The sequence below is a fragment of the Electrophorus electricus genome, chromosome 8, assembly GCF_041902795.1.
Source record: "Electrophorus electricus isolate QZ-2024a chromosome 8, ASM4190279v1, whole genome shotgun sequence".
In the NCBI taxonomy this organism is placed as follows: Eukaryota; Metazoa; Chordata; class Actinopteri; order Gymnotiformes; family Gymnotidae; genus Electrophorus; species Electrophorus electricus.
The window spans coordinates 22,915,066-22,932,402 of record NC_137504.1 but is presented as its reverse complement, the minus strand read 5'-3'; the positions used below and the strand labels follow the sequence as shown (position 1 = coordinate 22,932,402).

The 17,337-nt window shown below is 45.6% G+C and overlaps 1 protein-coding gene across 16 annotated transcripts in view; it reads right to left on the bottom strand.

The window, feature by feature from the left end:
• Positions 1 to 727: 727 nt before the first annotated feature.
• The window catches only part of phldb1a (pleckstrin homology-like domain, family B, member 1a), a 42,049-nt gene continuing 25,439 nt past the window's right edge, over positions 728 to 17,337 (bottom strand). For 8 of the 16 annotated variants that reach the window (XM_026998434.3, XM_026998437.3, XM_035526921.2 and 5 more), the window contains 19 exons: positions 16,533 to 16,781; positions 15,970 to 16,107; positions 15,253 to 15,390; positions 14,518 to 14,646; positions 13,769 to 13,924; positions 13,567 to 13,677; positions 13,374 to 13,463; positions 12,760 to 12,873; positions 11,672 to 11,791; positions 10,932 to 11,090; positions 10,539 to 10,682; positions 9,400 to 9,495; positions 8,347 to 8,413; positions 7,132 to 7,408; positions 6,292 to 6,391; positions 5,614 to 5,760; positions 4,464 to 4,683; positions 2,712 to 2,797; positions 728 to 2,342 (listed from right to left, as the gene is read on the bottom strand). In XM_026998434.3, the coding sequence (XP_026854235.2) occupies positions 2,202 to 2,342; positions 2,712 to 2,797; positions 4,464 to 4,683; positions 5,614 to 5,760; positions 6,292 to 6,391; positions 7,132 to 7,408; positions 8,347 to 8,413; positions 9,400 to 9,495; positions 10,539 to 10,682; positions 10,932 to 11,090; positions 11,672 to 11,791; positions 12,760 to 12,873; positions 13,374 to 13,463; positions 13,567 to 13,677; positions 13,769 to 13,924; positions 14,518 to 14,646; positions 15,253 to 15,390; positions 15,970 to 16,107; positions 16,533 to 16,781 (2,682 nt within the window). In that variant the 3' untranslated portion in view covers positions 728 to 2,201. The remainder of the gene's footprint in view (positions 2,343 to 2,711; positions 2,798 to 4,463; positions 4,684 to 5,613; positions 5,761 to 6,291; positions 6,392 to 7,131; positions 7,409 to 8,346; positions 8,414 to 9,399; positions 9,496 to 10,538; positions 10,683 to 10,931; positions 11,091 to 11,671; positions 11,792 to 12,759; positions 12,874 to 13,373; positions 13,464 to 13,566; positions 13,678 to 13,768; positions 13,925 to 14,517; positions 14,647 to 15,252; positions 15,391 to 15,969; positions 16,108 to 16,532; positions 16,782 to 17,337) is intronic. The other 8 variants (XM_081718872.1, XM_081718875.1, XM_081718873.1 and 5 more) reach the window with 8 other exon arrangements.

Genomic DNA, 17,337 nt, shown 5'->3' with positions numbered 1-17,337 from the left:
TCTTTTACGGATATAAATTATTAGGTTGCCTGTAAACAAGAGGGGTGCGTTGTATATAGCGACATTATATAGCTTTTTTTGTACTTTTATCCCAGCGTGTAGAATTCAGCCTACAACCATGCCAGGCTAGCCTGTATTAACGGTAATGCAGCTGTCAAATAGGGCTGCATGCAAGTTATTTGTCAACCTACAGGTGTAACACCTGTTGGATAATTTTCTTCACAAATGACAGATAAGATAATGAACGGCTATTAACGCACATACCATAATGCGACTATTAAAATGCCCTGTTATTTAACTGTACCGAGATTAGCTCGAATTATTCACACTGTTGGGATTAGGTTTACGGCCTTCTTAAAAGTCCACCAGAAAACTTAATCTGAGTGCGAGAGCGGTGTATCCTGCGAGAGGTTTTTGAGAAAACGGTTAAGCATGTGGATAGACAAAGTGTGGCGCGCGGCTCTCTGTGCGCGAGGTGGTGCTGCGAGTAAAACGTCTCGAGAGCGTGTCGTTAATTTGTGAATTACAAAAGCGATTGAGCAGAGGCGACCAAACAAGGACTTATGACCGCCACTGCGCTCCCCATTAATGAATTACTGTACAAATTCTACATACTGTAATTTAGACATGCGTCATCATTTTCATATATTTCATTTTAATTAACATATTGTCATTTTATTCGAAACCATGGAAGACTGCTATTATAATAAAATTTGAAAATACAAAGTGTTTTGTTATGTGTTTTATTTGGGCCTGATGTATACACAATTGTAATTACAGCTTATGAGTGTAAATATAGCTCTATTTGACCTATGTGTACACACTGGAATTTTTGTTAGTATATTGCTTTGGTCGAATTGAATGAAGCTGTTATAGAAACATATTGCTAGTGAAATTACATTGAGTTATCAAGAAGCACATACATTTATTTTTCATCAAATTATATATTATATTTAAATATATTTCATATGCCTTGAGAGTGAATAAGTAATAAAGCATTAGCCTATAACTCAACTGTAGAGAACTATAGTTTTTTCAAAACCCTGAACTGAAAATAGCAGTTGGTAAGGCACATGTGGCCATTTCCACAATCACAACAGCCACACACTGACATTTATCACATCGCTGTATACACTCATTTGTTGACAGAATGAGTTGTTGGACATTGTAAGTCAACCTTTGGCAAGTCTTTTGCTGTAATGACACTCATGAGCAAAAACTGTTACAAAAAAACCTCCAAATAATAATTATGAACAAAAAAAAGAAAACAAAAAACTGGTCCCCACTAAACATATTTTGTATCCACAATAAGTACAAATGCAACAGCAAGCATACTGCTTCTCATTTCTAGATATAAAACACTGTATTGAAAATAATAATAAAAAAAAACAAAAGACAACATACATAACATAGTGTGTCAACATATGACCAAAAATCAATACTTAGACAACAAACATAGAAGAGCTGCAGTTTTTCAGTATCTCATGACCTAAATACTCAGGAATATACGCAGAAATGTAGAAATCACTAGCAGTACTTTTTGTTCTCACTGTATTTATTTTGTTATGCCAGTACAAACTGGTAACTGACATTCGCAGGTTTACTGCATTACAATGAACCACTGCAGCTTGCTGTCAAAGTACGGGCTCCTTAAATTCACAAGTTTTATAGGTTAATGCAGTTTGATGCGTATGATATGCAAATACACTGTTAATAACCTGCAAACAAAATGCAAAGTATGAATGTCAGGATGAAATTTAAATGGCAATATAAAGCATCAGTGATTTTAAATGTCTGACAGATGAAAATATGTTCCTTATTTTCTTGTGTTCAGAGTTCCCCTTTTTAAATGATGAAGGCAAAGTAATATAATGGTAATGTTGCCACAAACAGACCAAAACTAATAGTGAAATACCTGTAATTGTTTCTACATAAATGGTAGAATAATAAAAAGATCAAGCTACATAATAGTTTCTCTTGCACCAGTTTTTTGAGCACCTTGACATCTGCCCAACAATAGCAGAACAGTATATCCCTCCAGCCAATACGCATCTGTCCAAATTCAGTCTCATCCAGATGACAAAAATCTGTCAGTGCGGGCAGTTGCGGTATCGCTGAGGTCCAGAAAAAGGCTGTGCGACCCTCCCACGGGACCGACTCCCTGTCTGCTCATGCCCGCGGTCGACCAGCCACTCCTCCCCTCAGGTCATGAACTGGGTGTATCCCTCGGCGCCCGTTACAACGACGTCCATCCATATCCGCATGGCCTCCGGGGAAGGGGCCACCATGAAATAGAGGCGGTCATGGGTCTTCACACAGAAGGTCAGAGAGGGATTTGGACTCTGTCGGGGAAAGGACAAAAGACAGGGTACGTGTGAGAACTGTGGATAAAGATGGAGGTGGGGGTGGGTGTGGGGGGTGGAGGAAAACGGAGCGGAGACGCCTGATGAAACAAACGAGAAGTCGCCTTTGATCCGCGCTTCTGTCTGCAGGCTGTGAGAACTGTGGGTCTTTAGGAGACGTTTAAACATTCACTGGGTCACTGGGTGCTCACCAAAGTCACAGCCAGGCTGCTGTTGATGGCTGGGCCTCTGGGGGAGGTGGGGTGGTGGTGGTTGACTTACTGGAGGCGAACCTCAACGTGAGCATGTAAACACAGTGTGGGGGTAATAGCGCGGGGCAGAGGCGGGGCATCTACGCATGCTGTTTACCTTGGTAGCACTGCGCAGGTGGTCATAGTACACCTCCTCGATGGCCTGGAAGTAGATGACCCCCTTCAGCTTGGTCTCATGTTTGTCTGAAAGCCAAAAATAGATATTTAAATGGTAAGTTGTATAAATGATAAAAAAAAAAAAAACACTGCCAAATATAATCTACAGGCTTTACTGCAATCAAAATTTGTTTTATTTCAAGTGTTTTTAGGAATAGGTACAAGACTTTTGAAAAGCACTCAAAACACAGACAGCTGGGAGTTCAAACGCAGGTCAGTAATTCGTGTTTAATTACAGCAGTTGCCACCAAATTATTTAATACCCGAAATCCTGGTGCTATTTTAACATTAAAAAGGCTGTTCCCTTCACATGTATGAAATGACGAGTATGACTCAATTAAAATGGAGGGGCAAGGCAAAAAAGAGCAGATGGTTCAAGGTGTGAAGGCCACCCTGTTTTACAGTTCATATTACATGCAGTGATTTGCATTTGCACGTGTGGTGGGACCGCGAAAGATGTTTTATTTATTGCCGACATAAATCTGTCAAAACCTGCGGTTGCACAGGGAGTAAGCCTCACACATACAGTATACATTCATATACAGTATATATTCATGGGAAGCTATAGCACATATATGCCATGAGTCACCCAAAACCTCCTGCTTCGCAGCGCAAACTCAATGCCACCCACCGAGAGCCGTAATTCTAAAGAATCTCTTCTTTTGAAGCCGGCTTTTTTTTTTTCTTTTTTCAAAAAGAAATCTCATAAACACCGAGCTTTATGAACACTTCTGAAGCGCCACAGTTGGTAAGCCTGCTCACACCTGTATCGATGCTCTGAATTCAACAGTTTCCTTTGAAACTGCTCCCCTGTTTACATTTGTTTGGTTTCACGTACCTTCCGCTCTTCATTATCCAAATGTGCTTAGTAACGTGCTAAATTGTTTTGTGCTTCATTCCCTCCGTTTCTGAACGAATTGTAAGTCTGGTTTTGTTAGTCACGACCAAGCCGGGGGTAAATCTCCCAACACTACCCCCCCTACCCAACCCCCCCCCCCCCTTCAAACGCATGGCTGGAGAAAGTATTGCAGTTTATTTCATCATCATCATCACTACTACTAACATGGGGAGTGAGGGGGTGAAAAGGCTACACACATGAGCTACGTGTGTGTGTGTAAGAAAGAGAGACCGAATGCAAGAAAGGTTGGATGGTGGGGTGGGGGGGAATGTTGGGCCGGGGGGGTGAGTGGTGTTGGGGGTGGAGAGAGGAAGGGGGAAGTGTAGAGTGAGGAGAATGGTCGACAAGATGTGCACGTGACCGCAATCCCGACTTCAATATGCCGTGATAATGAAGGTGGGTCACGGGGTGTGAAGTTGTCACTTTGCCTTGTGCCTGACCCCAGCAATGTTCAGTCATTTTCAGGACTTGTTCTGTTATTTAAAATTAAGCCATATTCAGAATGAAATGCGGTCAAAAAGGGAACGTCAAAAGAATCCTTCACGTCTCTACATCAAATCCCTAATCCAGGCGGCAAGGCTGCCTTAGTGAGCTCTGCTTTCATTGAAAAATATTTGACGCAACACAAAATGTTACGCATTTCTGGAATGCAACAGTGCGTTCTTTGTTAAATGAGATGAGGGAAATGGCTGCCATCCTGCGTTTGGCCTCAGTGGATGAAAACTTTATTTAATCAGATCGGGTGGGTGGGGGCAATCTCCTTATCACAGAGACGTGCACCGAGTGTGGACTTACCGACATAATAGGAGAAGGTCCTCTTTAGGCGGTCGAAGACGAACCAGCGCTTCTTCCAAGACTTGACCTTGCCACCCATTTTGACCAGGTGGCCTTTGCACATCTTCTCCATGACGATGATGTAAGGACAGGTGTCCACGCAGTGGCCCGCCGACTCCACATGGGAGCGCAGGTCGAACTCCTCCTTCCGGATAGGCAAGTAGCGCGTCATTGGACGAGCCTAAGGAGGGCAGAGTTTAGATTTAGATGCGTGGCCAATCATGGAGGAGGTGCAGTGAAATATTTGAATTTTTAATATATGTTAAAAATTCTCCCCTGGATGGTACAAATATGAAGTATACAATACAATTGTACAAGTATGCAATTACATACAGGTGTACATGAATATTGAAAACAACAACATACTGACATGCTACTGCTTTCATAATCATATAATGGGACACGAATTATACATGTTTTTGAACCACCTACATATAGTGATTTTATATTAACACTGTTTTACAACCTACACACTCAATAGAATTCCCCAAATGTCCTCTATTGTGTTGTCGGCTCAGAATCCATTCGGAAGGGTGGAAGGGTGTGCGCGCACGCAGTGTCCTACGGTATTACCCTGCCCTCTGTAATTCCTCGCCTCAGCCTCCCACCCCTCCTTTTTCCTCTCGTCTTTTCATCTCTCCATCGTGTCTTCCTCCTGCCATCTGTCTGTGCGTCTCCTCTCGTCTGCCTGCAGCGCGCCGTGTTGCTGCACCCGAGCTCTTCCTGCGGCAGCACGTCTCTCACCTTCATGTTGCCCCATTCTTCCCCTCCCCCAACCCCAACCCCAACCCCAAAACCACTCCAACCCCCTCTGGCAACTGGTGGGACGACCTGATAAAGACTTCTCGCTCCTGTCTCTGGCTGCTCTCTGTGTGCGGCCAGTGACCTCAGAGCTGGAGGCGAGGGGGGCTTAGCTGCTTGGTTCACCTCAAGACGGCCCGAGCCTGGCACCAGGTAAACCTCTGGGTTGACATTGCACTGACACAACCACTGCCCTGATAGCTCTGCTGATCTGAGATCAGTGTGCCAACCTGTCTCTCCACAGCAGACATGGCCCCGGAGGGCTGCTGCGCTCATGTGTGCCCATGCCGGAGCATGAACCTGTGCTGACCTGGGAGCAGTGTTTCTCCCTCAGCTTGACCTCCTCTTCCACCAGCCTCTGCCGGTGTGTAGTCTCGTCCTGCAGCCTCTGCTCCACCTCCTCACGCCTCCTCCTCTCCTCCTCCAGAAGCTGCCTCCGCACCTGCACCTCCCGCTCCTGAGAGACAGGGAGGGAGACAGAGAGAGAGAGAGAGAGAGAGAGAGAGAGAGAGAGAGAGAGAGAGAGAGAGAGAGAGAGAGAGAATGCACACAAGACAGAGAAGAGAGGAAAAAAGAAAAAGCGCAAGAGACAGTGCCAGGGACAGACAGACATTGAGACAGACAGGGAGACAGAGAGAGAGAGCGAGAGAGAGAGAGAGAGAGAGAGAGAGAGAGAGAGAGAGAGAGAGAGAGAGAGAGGCACTGAACTTGCAGTAAGAAGATAAAACGGGCTGAAGGAAAAAAAACATTTGCAAAAGCACCCAGTGAGAAGTGGCGGGGGATGTATGAAAAAATAATTTCGCAGGAGAAAGTCAATATGTGTATTACTGTAGCGGAGCTTGTTAAGAGCCCTGCTTTCATGTCACTCACTCTTTGTAGGTGAGAAACAATCTTCAGTGTGGCGGGGGCAAAGGGAGTTGAGGCTCCGTTTTTGAAATTCATGAGAGAGATTACATTCCGCAGACAATTAAAGTTTAATGGGACTCACACGACTCTCCAGCAGCCGGGCTTTTTCCTGCTGAGCCTCCTTCAACATCTTCTCCATCTCCTCAAGTCGGAGAGCAGCCAGGCCGCTGGCACCACTGCCGCTGAGACACACAAACACGTCCACTCTCGCTGTTACTACGGGAGCTCAAAGCTGGATGAAGGATCCCGGCCCCAGCGCCTGGGCTGGGGCCCATTATGTTTTTTTCATTGGACCGGAGAGTCTAGGAACAGTGTCAGCCTGTTGGAAGCGCTTGTGTGAAAGCAGGTTCTTTCTCCCTCCCCATTTTCCCTTTCAGTGCGATCTACTATGAATGGGGCAACAGTGCACGCTTGACCTAAGCGCTCGCCCTCAGTTACGGTTGTTTTATCATGTCAGAGGCAGAAAGTGAAGCTGTCTGGGGTTTGAGACCCGGCGGATGTAGGGCTGACATATTCAAACCTGAAAGGGGATGAAATCACTGGCCGGTAACCAAAGGAACCAGACCTTTCTGGAGCTTCGCTTCTAACGACTGGAATTGAAAGAGAGGCTGGCATCAAGAGAGTGTCCTCTCACAGCTGACAAAATAGCCGAGGCCTCCCCAGCATTGGGAAATACATAATATGACAGTCTACGCTTGTTCTGCCTCGGGACAAGATACGAACTCTGAACAGGTGAGGAATCTCTCGTCTCGCGTATGGTTGGGGGTTGTCATGGCAACAGGCGGGGAAAACTTTGAAGAAAGGAGACGACCACGAAAAGAAGTGTGGTGGGGGGAGCTGGGGGATGTGGGGAATTCGGCAGGATGACCCGTTGTCAGGGGAACAGAGGCAGAAGAGGGTTCCCATGGAAACTGTCTCTCACCTTTCGGGTGAACAGGCAGAGTTGTTGCCGGTGGACACGCTTGTCTCCACGCTGTCGGAGCTCTCCAGACTTAGGGTGTCATATGCTGGGCTGCCTGCTGGGGGCGCCTGGTGATGCAGGACAGAGTGGTGCACCATGGGAGCTCCTAGAGAAGAGAAGGGGCTGTTGGGCTGGGAGTGAGGGCCCTGCAGCGCCCCCCAGTGGTGCTGGGTCTCCATTTCAAGCCTCGGTTTCGGATCAGTGGGTCGGATTCGGGAATCGTCGGATGTTTGGAGTCCTGGGAGACGCATAGAGAGAACAGGTAAAGCTTGACAAGAGAATCCACTGTGCTCCGTTAAATGCTCAATTAGAATCAGAAGCTTTTATAAAGTCTTATGCCAATTGCGTTATACAGTATGCAACCCCTTCAGCCTCAAGCCTATATGTTCAGACAGCAATTACCAGTCATCGGAGTATATTGAAACATAGTCAGTTTTATTTTTCAGATCCCTATTGAGCGAGATGAGGGAGAGTGTGGCAGGGGAAATCCCCCTTCGGTGCATAAGGAAGTGACCCTGAGAGGCTCCCGATTCAAACACGGACCCCATCCTTCTCTGGGCCACAACGGAGAGTGGAATTGTGATAGAAGATTGCACTCCAAGGAACCAGCACTGGTTCCAGATTCTCGGTCCTCACTCTTGTAACTACAAAGCTTTAATATTCCATTGCACTTACTAAAAAATTCACAGTCATTATTCAGTTAGTGAGTAAGATTAATTACTAAATAATGAGTCCAAAGTCTAAAGGGATTTTTATTTAGTATTCACAGTAGTTTAAAATGATTTTATAAATAAGATTAAGCCAGGGCCAAAACCCTGCCTCCCAGACTTCCACAGGGCATGACGTCTGCATTGGTTTGGTATCTGCTTTGGTATTACTGGAGTATTCCTTTAACGGAGATCTCAGATCATATACCGCAAAGTCCCATGAGACAGGCCAGTGATCACCACTTAAAGCTTGTCTACTAAGTGCATTGAAAACATATAGCATACAAAAACTTTGAAAGTTCAAAATAAACATAAGGCAGGTCCAAAACAAACAAACAAACAAACACAAATTTGAGGAGAGCACTGAAGCAGGTCCAAAGGGTAGGAGGAGACATAGGAGGGGCATCTTATCTGGCGCCAGCGTGGGCAACATATATAACACATTCATGTCACTGGCAAGCCACTTTACCTTTGCCCTCAAGAGCAGGTCTCTGAGTGTATGTGTCCAGATACGAGCTTGACAGGTCTGGCAGGCTCTGCAGGTTTAGGAAAAGGGCAGTAATGAATGATAATTCTACACATATGAGTTGAAGGAAAAGATACACAGTGACAAGGCTGACAATTAGAAGATGTTGGCTGCCACAGGCGGCATGAACAGCTGTCAGAACCGCAGCAAACAAAAAAAGGAAATTATGCTAGATACCTATGACAGTTTGGACTCTGCAAAATGTGGCATCTGTAACCACTATGGCAAAAACTTTGGAAAAATTGAGGAAATTGCATTAGAGCTAATAAAATGTAGTATGTGTAGTGAACAGAGATGCATTTTTGTTGTTTTGGCTCTGTGGTCCAGTACACAAACTGAGAGTGTGAGATTAAAGTGCATGACGGCAGCTTTCATTTGGGGGATATTTGCATCTATAGTGGGTGATGCATAAGTATAAGTAATTGGACAAATAAACAACCTCCTTTGCTGTCAGTGACTGCCTGAAGTATGTGACCCATATGCCTCGCTCACATAATTCCTTCCTTGAGGAGCGGTAATACATAAGAAGTTCTGGGATTCCTAAAAATATCAACATAAAGTGCTGGACTGGTACTAGCTGGGCCGCCCAGTGGAGGATGGGTCTCTCTTGAGTCCTGGTCCTCCCAAGGTTCCTTCCTAATCCCTGTCTATGGAGTTTTTCCTTCCTAATCCCTGTCTATGGAGTTTTTCCTTCCTAATCCCTGTCTATGGAGTTTTTCCTTGCCTCCATCTCCTTTGTCTTGCTCATTAAGGATCTGGACCCATACATTTGTAAAGCTGCTTTGTGACAACTTGTGCTGTAAAAAGTGCTATATAAATAAACCTGACCTTGATCTTGACCATTTCTGATTTATACAGATATAAACAACCCTGGATTAAAACTGACTTTAACCTCACAGTCACTGTTTAAATTCAGTGTGCTGGACCGTAGAGCAAACAAAATTGTGTCACACTCTAAAGAGAGCGCACTGTGGTACTGCAGGCTGCGTGTGTTACCTTGGTGGGTGTGTTTCTGCCAGGTGTTGAGGTGCCGAGCTGTGTGGGTGTGCCAACACCCTGGTCCACCCCTCCACCCTGCTTGCACTTGTACATCTGAGGAAACAGTAGCTAGCAACTCAGTCGGACGCCATGGTAACCACAGCCCCAAAGGCACTGTGGGCCTCAAGCAAGAACCATTCATACCTTCAGATTTGCTCTTAAATCACTCAAATGATTTGTGAGGACTCGCTGTATGTAGAATTTTCTCATAAATGTAATATTTATAAGTGGTCCATATCTGTCAAGCAAGTCATGTTTCCCCCTCAAAAACTGTACAGATCAATAGAACATGTCAATTTTTATATCTATTTAACTAATTTGAATACATTTAAGTTTGAATATAAAAATTAAGCTGATGTAAAAACATACTGTGATCATCCTCTTTGACATTAGTTTTTACGTTCACACACATATAATCATGACAGTCAGAGGCATGAAAACAGCGGGTTCCCCTGATTTCATCTGATCTTGACACGCTGTTCTGTGGCACATGTAAACACTACTCATTGACATTTATAAGGTGACTAAAGTGTACTTACATTATTGAGCAGTTTGTGATATTGCTATTGACGGCCACTACTCTTTTTTCATTTTTTTTCTCTTTTCTTTTTCTTTCATATTTATGAAATTAAATCTTATGCATGTGACAAAACTGCCCTTAGGTGACAGACAACTCAAGTGAAGTTGTTTTCCATTCCTTGTCTTTGTCAGTTCTTAAGTTCAATATTGACGATGATGTAATATTATTTTTAATTTGTCATGAGCGCACACACTTCAACGAATAGAGCTGTTTTTGTGGGTCATTTAGAACAATTCGTTGAAGGTAACAAGCTTGCTCGATCTGACATGGCACAGTTATGCAAACTATCCGCTTGACTAACGTATAAGAAATGTAAAATAGAATACAAAAACATTCTTCCATGAGGGCCCATAATCCCAACACAGACTACAAGCAAGACAACCTGAAATACTGAGACAAGAACCGCCTTCAGCGGACGATAACTCTCGCACAGCGACAGGAAGGGGAGGGCCTTGTAAAGAGAGGAAGCAGAAAAAACAAGGGTTTGGTAGGCAAAGGGTGGAGGACCGTAGTTTACCTGCGCAGGTCTGCGTGTGGACAGAGACTTAGCTGGGAGAGGGGGAGGGCATGCATGACCAGGCTCCCCAGCTGCCATGATGTCCTGGTACCAGCGCTCTAAATCCAGCCTGGCGGCCAGAGGCCTGCTCCTCTCGGCCTGGGCCTCACAAGCAGATGCAGAAAGAGAGAGAGAGAGAGAGAAGAGAAGAGAAGCAGCCCAGAGGGAGCAGAGGCAGAGGAGATGGAAGCACAGTTCTGAACAGATGCAGCCATACTTTCAGAGAAGCAGAGACACGCACCAATATCAAAGCCCTTCTTTTTACCATATATTTGCGCGCATATTTAAGATCTTTTATAGTGGAATTGCACAGAATTTGAGAGAGCAAGCATCCAACAGATGGGGGAAACACACCTCAACAGGGGAAGGCTGGGTGGAGTCGCACTGTGACGAATGGCTAGGGAGGGCGGGGTCAGCTACAAGAGCTTGGAATGATTTGCCAGGAGACGGAGGGGAAGGATCAACTTTGGGCATCCCGAAGATCTGGTTTAATTGGCTAACTGTCACATACTCCTTTACACAAAGCGATGCGTGTGCGAGCGCACACACACACACCCGCACACACACACACACCCACCCACACAAACAGCACACACACAGAGGGAAAGAGAATGTGGTGAAGGTGTTTTAGGTGTTAAGAAGCAGAAAGAAATAGAAGGGTACTGCATTTAAAAATACAAAATGAGTCTGCCTGAGGGTCTGTGTTCTATCAATAGAGATGAGGAAGAAGTAGAAGAAATGGCAAAGACAAAAAGACAGCAAGGAATAAGTGGGAGATGAAGGTGGGAGAATATTAAGAGATTGAGAGAGTGAGTCAGAGAGAGGGAGAACATGAGTGGAGGAGTGAGAGAGAGAGGGGGAGAGAGAATGTGAGTGAAGGAGAGAGAGAGCGAGAATGTGAGTGAAGGGGAGGGAGAGAGAGAGAGAGAGAGAGAGAGAGGGAGAATAGAGAAAGTGTGTTGCTTATAACAGATAAGCAAGCAAAAAGCCAGGGATTAAGATTAGGACATCATGGCAGAGTGATGACAAAAGAACATGGAGAAGAGCTGGAGAGGAAATGACCCGGCAAGAGAAGGCGAGGCATTTGTTCATACCTCACGAGGGGAGTCTGGTGTTACGGGGAGGCAGACAGTGGAAGGGGTAGAGGCGAGAGTAGGGTCTGGAACATAACCACTGCCATACATCTTAAATACATCTGAAAGTCTGAGGTACTCCTGAATGCAGACAGCCACACACACACACACACACACACACACAGAGTACAAAATCCATCCACAAGTTCACATTTCTGGCAGCGTATACTATCTGATCTACAGTGACAGAACAGGCCATTGCACTAACAAACATCAGTACACGCTGTCACACACACACACACACGTGCGCGCGTGCACACACACACACACACACACACACACACACACACACACACACACAGATACAGACAAACACACACACACACATTCTAAATATGCAGTGTATAGTTCCTTTCCTATGTGAAGACCCTCCCATGAGCTGCAGAACATCTGAATGCATTTAAGTCATGTGCATCAGCAGTAGACATCATGCAGAACCAGTCCACAGCCCCTGAAGAGCACACACCAGGCTTTACACCAGCACTACCCTACCCTGGCACTCACTGCCCGTCCTGGAGACTCTCTTCGGTGGTAGCTACCTGAACAGGTAAAGCAACCAGTTACATTAATTTTGTCATGACACATGACTCTTAGACTCCTGACTCCTAGATAATGGAACTGTGGGAAACAGATTGCTCAGCAAACTACCAGAGATGATAAAATCCAGGAGGGAATCTAGATTCCAGGCCCAGGGTGTAGTACCACTGCTCTACCAAAGGAGGTGGTTAGCTAGAGCTGCATCATAGATACACATAGCAAACCACAATCAAAGAATCAAGGAACACACAAACATGCACCTCTGTCAAGTAGCACTACTTATTTATTACAGAAGTATCCGGTTAGACCATAACCACCAAAGACATGCTTACTTTATGTCTAATGGAATAAATATCATAATCTCCGAGCAGGATGCATGAGGAGCTATATGGGGGTGAAACACCATGCTGTTAATGTTTCTTCAGGTGAAATCTTTCATAGCTGGTAACTGCATCACTGCTGCTCTTCCTGATTAACGAGTGCCACGCCAGCGTCCCTCGCCACCCGTTTACCTCCTGAGGCCTAATGGAGCAGGAGAGCAAGGCAGGGCTTTGGGAGCATGGAGCAGGGGGCGCGGCATGTCGAGGAAACGCTTCGCCGTCAGCTTCGCTAATATGTAGCACTTCCTGTTTTGAACATCAGTAGCAAAATGAGAATGAGTGACAGGGGTCTTTTTTTTTTTGTACGCTCAGATGCAGTGTTAACGTTTTTCGAAAAAACCTATGCTTATTATCATTCTACTCCCCTACTCTTTTTACATATTTAATGGCCAAGCGGGGAGGCACTGCCATGGTGCTCATTGCCAACGGGTGAGAGTGAATTTTTTACGCCACTGCCCAGAGACAGCGTGAAGAAGATTCCAATTGATATCAGTAGCATCACAAAAGTGCACACAAGATAAGGGAGAGTATTTCAACAGCCAGTACAAAGCACTGAACCACCAAACAAACAGCAGCTTATGAATATTAATAGCACGCAAGAAGAAAACAAGTTTGAGTCATGTAACTTTTCTCCATAGAAGTTTGGGGGGGGGGGGGGCTGTCAGATCAGTGACAGGGGTCTGATATGAACAGACAGTGCTTAGATCCTTGGCCTGTAGTAGGATAAGAGCTCTATATGTACTCACCTCCTTCATGGTGGAGGAGGACTTGGGGAAACTCCTCCCTCCTGTCAAATTGTGGTATCTCTTTTCCAGGGTAGCCAGCCTCTCCCTCTCCTGAAGGAGGAGTTAACTAGAGTCAGGTGCGCCAGGCAAACAAAGACAGCACAAAGACTACAATGGACTCTCAGATGTGGGTAAGAGGAAGGTTATGAGGGACCTTATGCAAATTCTGCAGGGCTAGGGTTCGGTCTTTAGCCATCCTCTCGCAGTCCTGAGCTGCCTGCACACCAAGCTGATTGGCCTGGATCTCAAGCGCAGCCATTTTCTCCTAGGGGAAGATGGGAAATGGGGTTTTGAGAATGGGGCACAAAAAGCGCTTTACACTGCGGTGCATCAGTGAGAAATCTATGTGTCTTCACCTTCCTCTTGGCCACGCTGCGCTGGTACTCGGCCTTGTCATGCAGCAGCTGCCGGCTGAGTGCCTCCTTCTCTTCCTCCAGGCCGCTCTCATGCTCCAGCTGCCGGAACTCCAGGTCCTCGTAGCGCTTGGAGGCCAACTCCAGCGCCTCTGCCTTCTGTGGATGAGGGAGAGGGGGGGACAGAGACAGCGAGTCGAACAAGCGGCAGACCAGCAGGAAAAAAGTCTCATAGAGGAGTTCTGTTGGTCGTTCAGGTTGGTGACAGGGTGGATATTGTTTGTGGATAACCGCAAAATCTTGGCCTGCTAAACAACCCTGAGTTATAACATTCCACTGTGGAGCTGGAAAGAGGGGTTATAAGTCTGTGAATCCTGTGCAATCTCAGTTGATTAGTGAGGTGGTTTAGTGAAAAGATGCAAACATAGCAAGCAAGCACTGAATCTGCTAGCATATAACATTCCACAATCACAGAATATCATGAGGCATACATCAACCTGAGAGATTAAATCTGTCATGTTTTCCCTGTCACAGAAACCTGCAACAGTCATCAGTTGGTGAAGCGGAGCTTGCCTTTCTCTGGTTCACTTCATGTGAAGTTTGCCATGTTTCTAACTTTGTTTCCAAGCTTCCCATTCATGCTAGCTACTCCCTGGGCTCCAGCCGACTCTATTCCAGCTGTATCCGCGTCCTTGGTGGCGCGTGCATGCGGGGTGCTCCAGAGGGGCATGTGTACCCGCTGGGGAACTGACCCTGGCGAGCTGCTCCTGCACATGCTCCCTCAGGGACTCAGGGCATTTGTCAAGCTGGTTCCTCAGCTCACCGTACGCGTCCCGCAGCCTGGCCAGGACGTCCCGCTCGGCCGAGACGTTAGCCCTCCCCTGCGGGACCATACATACACATACGCGCACAGGCAAGCCAAGGGACAGGGGAGACACAAAAATAACACACTGCTCAGAAGCTTGGCGTGCTAAGGTAAGAAAGTGGAGGTCCTGCTACCAGGATTGTGGGAGGGTAGTCATATGGATCAACTCTGCATACAGCACATACGGCTTCCCTGAGGCTTACACAGCCCACTGCACCTACTCTATAGTCATTCCTTCATAGCAGAGCAGAGCTTGGACAATGCAGTGGTCCTATACAACCACTGTCATACATTAAAGGTAGCTAAACATTTTCTAGATGACTATCTATCATATAAAGACTTTTGTATATTGTTCTGCCAAAAGTAAGCCTATTCTCTTTTTTTAATTTATCACTAATTTAAATACCAGTCAGACCACGAACAAAGGCAATCTTATTTGCAGAATGCATAACGAGTTAATTTGTTAAAGGTTAGAAAGAGGTTAGCAAAGTGCACCCAGGGACATCTTTCAAGAGGTCCAATGCAGGAAACAGGGAAATTCATCTTCCATGCTGACAACAATGTACAATGATCTGATGAATAAAGGAATGCATTATTATGCTTGTACAGGAGATTCCCTTACCTTCTCTTTCTCCCTTTGAATGGTTTTTTCCACGTCACTCAGTTTAACATGAAGCTGATTGATCATCTCTAACTCTGCCTCCACTTGAGTTAACTCTGCCCTCCTCTCCCCCTGGAGCAAGGCCCTCTCCATCTCAGCCTGTGAAATGAGCAAAATGCACCTTACATTCTGATATTCACCTGATATTCAAAAAAATCTAATATTCCAAAGCTGCCTAATAATATTAAATTCACGATCAATCAAAACATAAAGCCACCTCCTTTTTATTTTATAGTTCACATTCTAATGAATTTCCAAATACATTCAATCTCTTCATTTAACTTTTAATTTTTCAAAAATATTCTACATATCCATGACCATATTCTCAATATTCTAATTACCATGTAATGTATTATTCCCCAATGCTAAGATTCTGCTGATTCTTATTAAATCTAATATTTATATCAGTCTCCTCATTAATATTCCACACATAATAGTAAACATATCTAACTAGTAAACATCCACTTCCATATGCGGTGCTCCTCAAAACAGATGAGTGAGCCAAGCTTGTTTACACTGGCGCAGAATCTTAAAATTATGTTTTAGACTCTAGACTTTTATAGTGCCATGATGTTGTGATAGCTCTTCTATTACTTCACAGATGAGCTCATGGCTTTAGGGCCCTCTGGCTCTAGCTTGGGTTCTAACATGGGTTCTCGCTGGCAGCGGATGTCCCACCTCCTGCCTGGAGTCCTGAAGCTGCTGCTCCAGTTCTGTGACACGGGCCTTCAGCTCATCCACATGAGCCAGAACTCTGAGCCGCTCCTCCACCAGATACGCGGCCTCCTGCTGGCCCAGACGTGCACTGTCCTCGTGCTGAGAGACAGAGAGACAGAAAAGAAAGAAGAGAGCGAGAGAGATACAGAGACAAATTGAAACACAGAGAATGACAGAGACCAACGGAAAGTCTGTAAAGTCATGTATGAAAGATTTTAGAGGTGCTATACAGTGGAGAGACAGCAGTGACTCAGTTATACAGATACTAGTGATTTTAGATTTAGGTTTAAAGCAGTATGAAATGTATATGTCTGTGTATTGTTGATTGTCTAAATGTGTGTGTGTGTGTGTGTGTGTGTGTGTGAGAGAGTGGGAGTGTGAGAGAGTGGGAGTGTATATGTGTGTGTTTGTGAGAGTGGGAGTGTGAGAGAGTGGGAGTGTGTGTGTGGGAGTGTGTGTGTGTGTGTGTGAGAGTGGGAGTGTGAGAGTGGGAGTGTGAGAGAGTGGGAGTGTGTGTGTCTCACCTCCTGGTGCTGGCTCTCAGTGCTGCTGCACTCCTCTTTCATGTTCTCCTCATCGCTCTCTCTCTGTCTGTGTGTGTGAGTGTGTGTCTGCTGGACTGCCACACCCACAGGGTCAGGGCAGGGTTGCTGGACAGGCCCCTCCTCCATGCCAGGGAACTGACCTGCCCTCCCCATCTCCGGGCCCCCTGGAAGGTCCCCCTTGTTATATTCTGCACACAGACTTAGGATTGTCTCTAGTCTCTGTCTCTCCTGTATACGTGCACACACACACACACACACACACACACACACACACACACACACACACACACACACACACACACACACACACACTTTGGAATCAGGGTGGTCTTAAAATGGTGTCCTGTGTAAATATACACCAATACAAACTAACAGGCAGAGACACTCTTCAGAATTCAGTCCAAAATCATCCCCTTTGACATAGCCAGATGCACACTGATCCTGTTATGTCTTCAGAAGCGCTGTTATGTCCTCGGAAGTCGGAACTTGTTGACTGAAATCTGATAAGAGCAGAATTCACCACTCCACACCACGACTTAACATGTAAACACTACTTAGAAGTGCGACATAAAGCATAACCCCACTAATAGCAAGCCACAGTGTCACAAATGACATCCACACAAACAGGCCAACATGCACATGACCACCTTGTTTGAACTCAGGGAATTCTTGGGCCTCATGGCAGCTGTGAGAAACCATGGACACACACAAACACACACTCACGCTTGAAGGCCAACTCGCTCCACCTTAGTGACGATCAATGACCCCCCAACTTGTGAACCCA